General features: G+C 32.0%; 2 protein-coding genes across 2 annotated transcripts; both read right to left on the bottom strand.

The window, feature by feature from the left end:
- Positions 1 to 467: 467 nt before the first annotated feature.
- On the bottom strand, positions 468 to 1,100 carry LOC143861409 (uncharacterized). The gene has a single exon (XM_077372335.1). It carries the CDS (start codon positions 1,098 to 1,100, stop codon positions 468 to 470), a length of 633 nt encoding a protein of 210 aa, XP_077228450.1.
- Positions 1,101 to 1,143: 43 nt separating this feature from the next.
- LOC143861408 (uncharacterized) lies at positions 1,144 to 1,840 on the bottom strand. Its single transcript, XM_077372334.1, has 2 exons — positions 1,222 to 1,840; positions 1,144 to 1,166 (listed from the first exon to the last, which is right to left on the bottom strand). The coding sequence occupies exons 1-2, from the start codon at positions 1,838 to 1,840 to the stop codon at positions 1,144 to 1,146; spliced, it is 642 nt and encodes a 213-aa protein (XP_077228449.1).
- Positions 1,841 to 13,036: the final 11,196 nt, after the last annotated feature.

Below are 13,036 nucleotides of genomic sequence, written 5' to 3'. Positions count from 1 at the left end.
AGATGATGAAAAATAACTTTTAGCCAAGTTTTGAGATGAAAATGAGAGGGTATTGAATCATAAAGTTTGTAGATGAAGGATGAAGATTGAAAATATAGAATTTTTCTTATTTTAGAAACTTTATAAAACATACTTCTTTTACACATAGGAAACCTTAGAGATGGTGTCAATGAGCTTTTGGGCAAGTTTTGGGATGAGAATGAGCTGATATTGAATCTTAGAATTAGTTGATGAAGGATGGGGATTTTTATTTTTTTTGATGGTTAAGCTGGGGTTAGGCAAGACCCCAACCAGATATCATTAAAAATAAGGAAAAGATACATCAAGGGGGCCAAAAGTCCGGCCAGAGGGGAACAGACTCCCAAAAGGCTATCCACATAATGGCAAAAGGAAAACAAGAAAAACAACCTAAACAGGCAAACATTGGAAACAGGGAAAGATAGAACACTTACATCAGAGAATCAATTTCAGTTTTTCATTCTCTGGTACATGGTTTTCTCTCTGTCAGATTTGACAACAGCAAGGAGATCGTCAAGAACTCTCGTCTGAAAGGTGGAATGTCCTTTAAAGGGACATTCTCTCTTGGATAATAAGTCGGCTGCCATATTGCCCTCTCTCCAGATGTGGGATATTCTCCACGTTATTCTTGCCAGCTCACTCCAAGCTCTATAGATTGCTGGGATTTTTTTCCACAGAGGAGAGGAAATTTTGTTAAAAGAGTTGACAGCAAAGGTAGAGTCAGCTTCTATCCAAAGAGAATTGATACCCAGACTTTTTGCAACAGCCAGTCCTTTGCATATAGCTTGAATTTCCAAGGCGAAAATCTCTTCCCCATCAGTATTTTTAGAGAAAAATTGGATTATTTCGCCGTCATTGTTTCTAATTATTCCTCCAATCCCTCCTCCAGCATCTGTTAAAGAAGCATTAGTGTTAAGTTTGAATTCTCCCAAAGCAGGGGGAACCCAACAGCAGAATTTTAGGTCTTTCTCCTGTATAGAAATCGTGTAGCCAGAGTGATTTGCGACAGCAGCCGTGTGCACTTCTTTACTGTCCCCGAGATTGAGGCTGTTAACTCTTGTCTTTACATCATCAAGAATCATACGGAGAATTTTGATCTTATGATTTGATTTTTTTCAAAGATTCTCAGGTTTCTCTCCCCCCATAACCTGTAAATGGCAGAAGCAAAAGCAATTTTCATGGCCGTGGAACTTTGAGACTTACCTCTACAATGAGTTCTTATCCACTCTTCTTCCTGGATGGTTTTCTTCGGTTTTCTTCGTGATCCATACCGCGACAAAATGGACCTCCAGACCCAAGCTGAGAATCCACACCTGAAGAATAAGTGATTAATTGTCTCCTTTTCTGATTTACAGAGAGGACACCCTTCATCCATCACTCTATTTCTGAAAATCTGGTGATCTCTAGTAAGCAGTTTCTTGTGTAGAACTTTCCAAGCAGATAACGCTTGCCTTGGTATATGACCTGTAAACCAGACTGAAGAAGCCCATGGGGTATCCACTTTATGCTTCCTGATAGAGTTCCAAGCACTTCTAACAGAGAAATAGCCATCAATACTAGGCTTCCAGATTACTCTGTTTTCATCGTCCTCCTGAAAAAGAGACTTTTGCAAAATAGCTTTCTCCTGAATGAGAGATGTTTTATTTATGATTGGATTCCAGCCTTCCTTTGAATGTATCTCGCCCAGACATTTCATCGAGGAGAGGGAATAATCAGTCACTGATTTAGAAATGATTTGATCCAGGACTCCATCCGGATGCCAAGGTTGAGTCCATAGATCAATTTCAGCTTCATCCCAAGACGGTCTGGAGGGAACCTTCATGGACCAAATGTTCTTATTTTGAATGTATTTAGCAAAGATCCATTGTCTCCACAAAGAATTATTTCCCTGAATAAGTCTCCACAGTAATTGGCACTGGAGAGCCGAGTTAATGTCTCTCAAATTACGGATACCCAGGCCACCTTCTTCCTTAGGTTTGCATATAGTTTCTCAAGCCACCGTATGAACTTTGTTAGCTTTCTCACTTCCAGCCCAAACAAAATCTCTGCAAAGTCTTTCAAGCTTGTCTATAACTCCCGAGGGGAGATTAATAGAGGAGGACCAAAAGACTTGATAAGAGTGAAGGACAGATTTCACCAACTCAATCCTTCCTACAGCGGAGAGAAAACGACTACTCCATCCATTGATTTTTTGAGTGACCTTCGAGATGATCGGGAAACAATCGTTTGAAGAAAGTCTTGAAAAGGTCAAGGGGAGTCCAAGGTATTTGATTGGCAGTTTTCCTTCAGGGATGAGCAGTAATTTTGAGATTTCCTTTCGTTCTCTGAAACTAATTCCAGCAAAGAAGACCTCACATTTCGAAAAATTTGGTTGGAGGCCAGAGAATCTGTAGAATTCTTGTAAACAAGCTAGAATTTCTTTTGCGGACTTGACAGAACCTTCCGCGAAGATCATAAGATCATCCGTAAAAAGTAAATGTGTTATGGAGACATTTTCATGAGTAAAGGGGGAGTGGAGATTACCTTTCAACTGAGAATCTTCAAGGGTCCTGGAAAGCATTTCCATTGTTAAACAGAACAGCAATGGGGATAGGGGATCTCCTTGGCGAATTCCATTGGATGAAGGATGGGGATTGAAAAAATAGAAAGTTTCTTTTATTATAAACTTTATAAAACATCTATCTTTTAGACATATGAAACCCTAGAGATGCTGTGAAGGAGCTTTTAGCCAAGTTTTGAGATGAGGATCAGATGGTATTGAATCTTAGATTTAGTTGATAAAGGTTGGAGATTGAGAAAATAGAAAGTTTCTTATTTTAGAAACTTTATAAAACATCAATCCTTTAGATATAGGAAACCCCTAGATGGTGTCAAGGACCTTTTAGCCAAGTTTTGAGATGAGGATTACATGGTATTGAATCTGAGATTTAGTTGATCAAGGATGGAGAATGAAAAAAAAGAAAGTTTCTTATTTTATAAACTTTATAAAACATCCATCTGTTAGATATAAGAGAACCTTGAGTGTCAACGAGCTTTTAGCCAAGTTTTGGGATGATGATGAGAAACGTTATAAAACATCCCTCTTTTAGAAAGAGAAAACCCTAGAGATGGTGTGAAGGAGCTTTTTGCTAAATTTTGAGATGAGGATGAGATCATATTGAATCTTAGATTTAGGTGATGAAGGATGGAAATTGGAAAAATAGAAAGGTTCTTATTTTAGAAACTTTATAAAACATCCATCTTTTAGAAATAGGAAAACCTAGTGATGGTGTCAAGGAGCTTCTAACTAAGTTTTGAGATTATGATGAGATGGTATTGAAACTTGGATTTAGTTGATAAAGGGTGGAGATGGAAAAAATTGTAAGTTGCTTGTTTTTTAAACTTTATAAAATATCCATCTTTTATATATACGTGACGCTAGAGATGGTGTCAAGGACCTATTGGCAATGTTTTGGGATGAGGATAAGATGATATTTAATCTTACATTTAGTTAACAAAGAATAGAGATTGGAAAAATAGAAAGTTTCTTAAAGTAGAAACTTTACAAAATATTAATCTTTCAGACATAAGAGACCCTAAAGATGGTGTAAAGGAGATTTTAGCCAATTTTTTAGATGAGGATGAGATGATATTGAACCTTACATTTAGTTGATAAAGGATGGATATTGAAAAAATAAAAAGTTTCTTATTTTAGAAACTTTATAAAACATTCATCTTTTAGACATAAGAGACCCTAGAGATGGTGTCAAGGAGCTCTTACCCAAGTTTTGGGATGATGATCAGAAACTTTATAAGACATCCATCTCTTAGACAGAGGAAACCCTAGAGATGGTGTGAAGGAGCTTTTAGCAAAGTTTTGAGATGAAGATAAGATGATATTGAATCTTAGATTTTGTTGATGAAGGATGGAAATTGAAAAAATAGAAAGTTTCTTATTTTAGAAACTATATAAGACATCCATCATAGGAAAACCTTTAGATGGTGTTAAGGAGCTTTTAACCAAGTTTTGATATGAGGATGAGATGGTATTGAATCTTAGATTTAGTTGATAAAGGGTGGAGATTAAAAAAAATGTAAGTTGCTTATTTTTAAAACTTTATAAAACATCCATCTTTTAAACATATGAGACCCTAGAGATGGTGTGAAGGAGATTTTAGCTATGTTTTGGGATGAAGATAAGATGATATTGAATCTTAGATTTAGTTGACGAAGTATAGAGATTGAAAAAATAGAAAGTTTCATATATTAGAAACCTTATAAAACATTCATCTTTTAGACATAGGAGACCCTAGAGATGATGTCAATCATCTTTTAGCCTAGTTTTGGGATGATGATGAGATGGTATAAAATCTTAGATTTTGTTGATGAAGGATGGAGATTGAAAAAATAGAAAGTTTCTTATTTTAGAAACTTTAGAAATCATCCATCTTTTAGACATAGGAAACCCTAGAGATGACATCAACGAGCTTTTAGCCAAGTTTTGGGATGGGAATGAGAGGGTATTGAATCTTAGATTTAGTTGATGAAAGACGAATATTGAAAAAATAGAAGGTTTCTTATTTTAGAAACCTTATAAAACATTCATCTTATACACAAAGGAAACCCTATAGATGGTGTAAAGGAGCTTTTAGCCAAGTTTTAAAATGAGGAGAAGATGGTATTGAATCTTAGATTTAGTTGATGAAGGATGGAGATTGAAAAAACAGAAAGTTTCTTAGTTTAGTAACTTCATAGAACATCAATCTTTTAGATATAGGAAACCCTAAAGATGGTGTAAAGGAGCTTTTAGCCAAGTTTTGAGAAGAGGTTTAGATGGTATTGAATCTTAGATTTAGTTAATCAAGGATGGTGATTGGAAAACTTGAAAGTTTCTTATTTTAGAAACTTTAAAAAATTTCCATCTTTTAGACGTAGGAAACACTAGAGATGGTGCCAATGAGCTTTTAGCTAAGTTTTGGGATGAGGATGAGATGGTATTGAATCCTAGATTTAATTATTAAATGATAGAGATTGAAAAAATTAAAAGTTTTCTTATTTTAGAAACTTTATAAAACAACCATCTTTTAAACATAAGAAACCCTAGAAATGTTGTCAATGAGCGTTTAGCCAAGTTTTGAGATGAGGATGAGATGGTTGAATATTAGATTTAGTTGATAAAGGAATTGAAGAAATTGAAATTTTCTGATTTTACGAACTTTATAAAACATTCATCTATTAAACATATGAAACCCCATTGATGATGTCAAGGAACTTTTAGTCAAGTTTCGAGATGAGGATTATATGGTATTGAATATTAGATTTAGTTGATAAAGGATGGAGATTGAAAAAATAGAAAGTTTTTTATTTTAGAAACTTTGTAAAACATCCATCTTTTTGAAATAGAAAACCCTAGAGATGTTTTGAAGGAGCTTTTAGCCAAGGTTTGAGATTATGATGAGATGATATTTAATCTTTGATTTAGTTGGTGAATGATTGAGATTGAAACAATAGAAAGTTTCTTATTTTAGAAACTTTATAAAACATCCATCTTTTAAACATAGGAAACCGTAGAGATGGTGTCAGTGAGCTTTTAACCGAGTTTTGATATGAGGATTTGATGATATTGAATCTTAGATTTAGTTGATCATGGATAGAAATTGAAAAAATAGAAAGTTTTGGATTTTAGAAACTTTATCAAATATTCATCTTGTAGACATAAGAAACCCTATAAATTGTGTGAATGAGTTTTTAGCCAAGTTTTGAGACGAGGATGACATGATATTTAATCATAGATTTAGAGTATGAATAATGGAGATTGAAAAAATAGAAAGTTTATTATTTTAGATACTTTATAAAACATTAATCTTTTAGACTTAGGAAACCATACAGATCGTGTCAAGGAGCTTTTAGCCAAGTCTTGATATGAGGATTAGTTGGTATTGAATCTTAGATTTAGTTGATAAAAGATGGAGATTGAAAAAATAGAAAGTTTATTATTTTAGAAACTTTGTAAAACATCCATCTTTTGGACAGAGGAGATCCTAGATATAGTGTCAATGAGCTTTTAGCCAAGTTTTAAGATGAGGATGACATGGTATTGAATCTTAGATTTAGTTGAAAAAAGATGGAGATTGAAAAAGTAAAAAGTTTCTTATTTTAGAAACTTTATAAAACATCCATCTTTTAGACGTAAAAAATCCTAGAGATGGTGTGAAGGAGCTTTTAGGCAAGTTTGGTGATGAGGTTACAATGGTTTGGAATCTTAGAATTAGTTGATTAAGGTTTTTATTTTAGACACTTTACAAAACATCCATCTTTTAGACATATGAAACCTTATAGATGATGTCAAGGAGGTTTTAGCTGTGTTTTGAAATGAGGATTTGATGGTATTAAAGCTTAGTTTTAGTTGATCAAGGATGGAGATTGAAAAAATAGAAAATTTCTTATTATAGAAAATTTATAAGACATCAATCTTTTTGACAAAGGAAACCCCATAGATGGTGTCAAAGAGCTTTTAGCCAAGTTTTGAGATGAGGATTAGATGGTATTGAATCTGAGATTTAGTTGATCCAGGATGGAGAATGAAAAAATAGAAATTTTCTTATTTTATAAACCTTTTAAAACATCTATCTTTTAGACTTAAGAGACCCTAGAGATGGTGTCAACGAGCTTTTAGCCAAGTTTTGAGATGATGATGAGAAACTTTACAAAACATTCATCTTTTAGAAAGAGAAAATCCTAGAGATGGTGTGAAGGAGCTTTTAGCCAAGTTTTGAGATGAGGATGAGATAATATTGAATCTTAGATTTAGGTGATGAAGGATGTAAATTGAAAAAATAGAAAGTTTCTTATTTTATAAACTTTATAAGATGGTGTCAAGGAGCTTCTATCAAAGTTTTGACTTGAGGATGAGATGGTACTGAAACTTGGATTTAGTTGATAAAGGGTGGAGATTGAAAATAATTGTAAGTTGCTTATTTTTGAAACTTTAAAAAAGATCCATCATTTAGACAAATGTGACCCTAGAGATGGTGTCACAGACTTTTTAGCAATGTTTTGGGATGAGGATAAGATGATATTGAATCTTAGAATTAGTTGACGAAGAATGGAGATTGAAAAAAATTGAAAGTTTCGTATTGTAGAAACTTTATAAAAATTAATCTTTTAGACATAAGAGACCCTAGAGATGGTGTGAAGGAGCTTTTAACTAAGTTTTGAGAGGATGATGAGAAGGTATTGAACCTTACATTCAGTTGATAAATGATGGAGATTGAAAAACTAGAAAGTTTCTTATTTTAGAAACTTAATAAAACATCCATCTTTTAAGCATAAGAGACCCTAGAGATGGTGTCAAGGAGCTCTTAGCCAAGTTTTGAGATGATGATCCGAAACTTTATAAAACATCGATCTTTTAGACAAAGGAAACCCTAGAGATGGTGTGAATGTGCTTTTAGCAAAGTTTTGAGGTGAGGATAAGATGATATTCAATCTTAGATTTAGTTGATGAATGATGGAAATTAAAAAAAAAAGAAAGTTTCTTACTTTAGAAACTATATAAGACATCCATCTTTTTAGACATAGGAAAACCTAGAGATGGTGTTAAGGAGTTTTTAACAAAGTTTTGAGATGAGAATGACATGGTATTGAATATTAGATTTAGTTGATAAATGGTGGAGATTGAAAAAATTGTATGTTGCTTATTAAACTTTCTAAAACATCCATCTTTTAAACATACGAGACCCTAGAGATGGTGTGAAGGAGATTTTAGCCATGTTTTGGGATGAAGATAAGATGATATTGAATCTTAGATTTAGTTGACGAAGTATGGAGATTGAAAAAATAGAAAGTTTCATATATTAGAAACTTTATAAACCATTCATCTTTTAGACATCGGAGACCCTAGAGATGGTGTCAATAACCTTTTAGCCAAGTTTTGGGATGATGATGAGATGGTATAAAATCTTAGATTTAGTTTATTAAGGATGGAGATTGAAAAAGTAGAAAATTTCTTATTTTAGGAACTTTAGAAAACATCCATCTTTTAGATATAGTAAACCCTAGAGATGACGTCAACGAGCTTTTGACAATGTTTTGGGATGAGAATGAGAGAGTATTGAATCTTAGATTTAGTTGATGAAGGATGAATATTGAAAAAATAGAAAGTTTCTTATTTTAGAAAACTTATAAAACATCCAGCTCTTACACATAGGAAATCCTAGAGATGGTGTCAAGGAGCTTTTAGCCAAGTTTTAAGATAAGGAGGAGATGGTATTGAATCTTAGATCTAGTTAATGAAGGATGGAGATTGAAAAAGTAGAAAGTTTCTTATTTTAGAAACTTTATAAAACATCAATCTTTTAGACATAGGAAACCCTAGAGATGGTGTAAATGAGCATTTAGCAAAGTTTTAAGAAGAGGTTTAGATGGTATTGAATCTTAGAATAAGTTAATCAAGGATGATGATTGGAAAAATAGAAAGTTTCTTATTTGAGAAACTTTAAAAAACTTTCGTCTTTTAGAAGGAAACCCTAGAGATGATGTCAATGAGCTTTTAGCTTAGTTTTGGGATGAGGATGAGATGGTATTGAATCTTAGATTTAACTGATAATGGATAGAGGTTGAAAAAATTAAATGTTTCTTATTTTATAAACTTTATAAAACAACCATCTTTAAACATAGAAAATCCTAGAGCGAGTGTCAAGGAGTTTTTAACTAAGTTTTGAGATGAAGATGAGATAGTATTGAATCTTAGATTTAGTTGATAAAGGATGGAGATTTAAGAAATAGAAATTTTCTGATATTAAAAACTTTCTAAAACATCCATCTATTAAACATATGAAACCCCATTGATGGTGTCAAAGGGCTTTTAGCCAAGTTTTGAGATTAGGAATATATGGTATTGAATATTAGATTTATTTGATAAAGGATGGAGATTGAAAAAATAGAAAGTTTTTTATTTAAGAAACTTTGTAAAACATCCATCTTTTAGACATATGAAACCGTAGAGATATTTTGAAGGAGATTTTAGCCAAGTTTTGAGACGAGGATGAGATGGTATGTAGTCTTAGATTTAGTTGGTAAAGGATTGATATTGAAAAACTAGAAAGTTTCATATTTTATAAACTTTACAAAACATCTATCTTTTAAACATAAGAAACCCTAGAGATGGTGTCAAGGAGCTTTTAGCCAAGTTTTGAGATGAGGATTAAATGGTATTAAATCTTAGATTTTGTTGATCATGGATAGAAATTGAAAAAACAGAAAGCTTCGAATTTTAGAAACATTATAAAACATCCACCTTTTAGACATAAGGAATCCTATAGATGGTGTGAATGAGCTTTTGGCCATATTTTAGGATGAGGATGACATGGTATTGAATCATAGCTTTAGAATATGAAGGCTAGAGATTGAAAAAATAGAAATTTATTAGTTTAGAAACTTTATAAAATATTAATCTTTTAGACTTAGAAAATCCTACAGATGGTGTCATGGAGCTTTTAGCCAAGTTTTGAGATGAGGATTTGTTGGTATTGAATCTTAGATTTAGTTGATAAAGGATGGAGATTGAAAAAATAGAAAGTTTATTATTTTAGAAACTTTGTAAAACATCCATCTTTTGGACATAGGAGATCCTAGAGATAGTGTCAATGAGCTTTTAGCCAAGTTTTGAGATGACGATGAGATGGTATTGAATCTTAGATTTAGTTGAAGAAGGATGGAGATTGGAAAAGTAGAAAGTTTCTTAGTTTAGAAACTTTATAAAACATCCATCTTTTAGACGTAAGAAACCCTAGAGATGGTGTGAAGGAGCTTTTAGCCAAGTTTGGTGATGAGGTTGCAATGGTATTGAATCTTAGAATTAGTTGATTGAGTTTCTTAATTTAGAAACTTTATAAAACATCCATCTTTTAGATATACGAAACCCTATAGATGGTGTCAAGGAGCCTTGAGCCATGTTTTGGAATTAGGATTTGATGGTATTGAAGCTTACATTTAGTTGATCAAGGATGGAGATTGAAAAAATAGAAAATTTCTTTTTATAGAAAATTTATAAGACATAAATCTTTTAGACATAGGAAACCCAATAGATGGTTTCAAGGAGCTTTTAGCAAAGTTTTGAGATGAGGATTAGATGGTATTGAATCTTGGATTTAGTTGATCAAGGGTGGAGATTGAAAAATCGAAACTTTCTTATTTTAGAAACTTTATATGACATACATATTTTAGACAACGGAAACCTTAGAGATGGTGTGAAAGAGATTTTAGCCAAGTTTTGAGATGAACATGAGAAGATATTTAATCTTAGATTTAGTTGATTGAGGATGAAAATTAAAAAAATTTAAAGTTTCTTATGTTAAAAACTTCATAAGACATCCATCTTTTAGATATAGGAAAACCTCCAGATTGTGTTAAGGAGCTTTTAGTCAAGTTTTGAGATAAGGATGAGAACGTATTGAATCTTAGATTTAGTTGATAAAAGATGGAGATTGAAAAAATAGAAAGTTTCTTAGTTTAGAAACTTTTTAAAATATCCATCTTTTACACATAGGAAACCCTAGAGATGGTGTCATGGAGCTTTTAATCAAGTTTAGGGATGAGAATCAGAGGATATTGAATCTTAGAATCAATTGATGAAGGATAAAGATTGAACAAATAGAAAGTTTTTTATTTTAGAAACTTTATTAAACATCAATTTTTTAGATTTAGTAAACCCTAGATAAGGTATAAAGTTGCTATTAGCCAGGTTCTGAATTGAGGATGAGATGGTTTTGAATCTTAGATTTAGTTGATGAAGGTTGGAGATTGAAAAAATAGAAAGTTTCTTACTTTTTAAACTTAATAAAACATCCATCCTTTAGACGTATGAAACCTTAGAGATGGTGTCAAGGAGCTTTTAGCCAAGTCTTGAGATGAGGATGAGATGGTATTTAATCTTAGATTTAGTTAATGAAATATGGAGGTTGAAACAATAGAAAGTTTCTTATTCTAAAAACTTTTTAAATTATCAATCTTTTAGACTTAGTAAACCCAAGAGATGGTGTGAAGGAGCTTTTAGCCAAGTTTTAAGATGATGATGAGATGGTATTGAATCTTAGATTTAGTGTATGAAGGATGGAGATTGAAAAAATAGAAAGTTTCTTCTTGTAGAAATGTTTTAAAATATCTATCTTTTAGACAATAAAAACTGTAGAGATAGTGTGAAGGAGCTTTTAGCTAAGTTTTGAAATGAGGATGCGATGGTATTAAATCATAGATTTAGTTGATGAAGGATGGGGATTGTAAAAAAAGAAAGTTTTTGAATTAAGAAACTATTTAAAACATCCATCTTTTAAAGATAGAAAACCCTAGAGATGATGTCAACGAGCTTTTAGCCATGTTTTGAGATGAGGATTAGATGATATTGAATCTTAGATTTAGTTGATCAAGGATGGGGATAGAAAGTTTCTGATTTTAGAATATTTATAAAACATCAATCTTTTAGACTTAGTAAACCCTAGAGATGGTGTGGAGGAGCTTTTAGCAAAGTTTTGAGATGATGATGAGAGGGTATTGTATCTTAGATTTAGTTGATTAAACTTGGAGATTTAAAAAATAGAAAGTTTCTTATTTTAGAAACTTTATAAAACATCAATCTTTAAGACATAGGGAACCCTAGTAATGGTATCAAGGAGGTTTTACCCATGTTTTGAGATGAGGATGAGATGATACTGAATCTTAGAATTTGTTGATGAAGGATGAAAATTGAAAAATAAAAAGTTTCTTATTTTAGATTTTAGAAACTTTATGAAACATCCATCTTTTAGACATAAGAGACCCTAAATAATGTGTCATGGTGCGTTTAGCCATGTTTTGGGATGAGGATAAGTTGATATTGAATCTTAGATTTAGTTGATAAAGGATGGAGATTGAAAAAATAGAAAGTTTTCTGTTTTAGAAACTTTATAAAACAATAATCTTTTAGACATAGGAAACCCTTGAGATGGTGGTGTCAAGGAGCTTTCAGCCAAATTTTGAGATGATGATGAGATGATATTGAATCTTAGATTTAGTTGATAAAGGATGGAGTTTGAAAAAATAGAAAGTTTCTTATTTTAGAAACTTTATAAAACATCCATCTTTTATACATTGAAAAAGCTCCATGTCATCCTCATCTTAGAACTTGGCTAAAACATCCAAAATTTTCTATTTATTCTTTATACGACACCCATATTTCAGACTTAAGAAACCATAGAGATGATGTCAAGGCACTTTTACCCAAGTTTTGAGATGAGATTGAGAGGGTAATGAATCCTAGATTTAGATGATGAAGGAAGTAGATTGAAAAAATAGAAAGTTCTTATTTTAGAAACTTTATAAAACATCCATATTTAGATATAAGAATCCCTAGAGATGACGTCAAGGAGCTTTTAGACAAATTTTGAGATGACGATGAGATGATATTGAATGCTAGATTTAGTTGATTAAGGATAGAGATTGAAAAATAGAAAGTTTCTTATTTTAGAAACTTTATAAGACATCAATCTTTTAGACATAAGAAACCCTATAGATGGTGTCTAGGAGCTTTTATCCAAATTTTGGGATAAGGATGGGATGAAATTGAGTCTTAGATTTAGTTGATGAAGGATGGAGATTGAAAAAATATAAAGTTTCTTAGTTTATAAACTTTATAAAATATCAACCTTTTAGACATAGGAAACCCTAGAGAATGTGCGAAGGAGCTTTTAGCCAAGTTTTGAGAAAATGATGAGATGGTATTGAATCTTAGATTTAGTTGATAAAGGTTGAAGATTGAAAAAATAAAAAGTTTCTTATTTTAGAAACTTTATAAAACATCAATCTTTTAAACATAGGAGAACCTAGAGATGGTGTTAAGGAGCTTTTAACCATATTTTGGGATTAGGATGAGATGATATTTAATCTTAGATTTAGTTTATGAAGGATGGAGATGGAAAGAATAGAAAGTTTCTTATTTTAAAAATTTTATGAAACATCAATCTTTTAGACAAAGGAGACGCTAGAGATGGTGTCAATGAGCTTT

The sequence above is a fragment of the Tasmannia lanceolata genome, unplaced genomic scaffold (genome assembly GCF_043159265.1).
Source record: "Tasmannia lanceolata isolate RefF3 unplaced genomic scaffold, GAP_Taslan_0.1 ptg000037l, whole genome shotgun sequence".
Classification (NCBI taxonomy): domain Eukaryota; kingdom Viridiplantae; phylum Streptophyta; class Magnoliopsida; order Canellales; family Winteraceae; genus Tasmannia; species Tasmannia lanceolata.
This window is presented reverse-complemented; position numbering and strand designations above follow the sequence as displayed.

Excerpts from the sequence above, each read along its gene's own strand:
- LOC143861409 (XM_077372335.1), bottom strand. The coding sequence starts at position 1,100 with ATGATTCTTGATGATGTAAAGACAAGAGTTAACAGCCTCAATCTCGGG.
- LOC143861408 (XM_077372334.1), bottom strand. The coding sequence starts at position 1,840 with ATGAAGGTTCCCTCCAGACCGTCTTGGGATGAAGCTGAAATTGATCTA. Across the intron at positions 1,167-1,221 it reads GATAAGAACTCATTGTAGAG|GTTATGGGGGGAGAGAAACC; the intron begins GTAAGTCTCAAA and ends TGCCATTTACAG.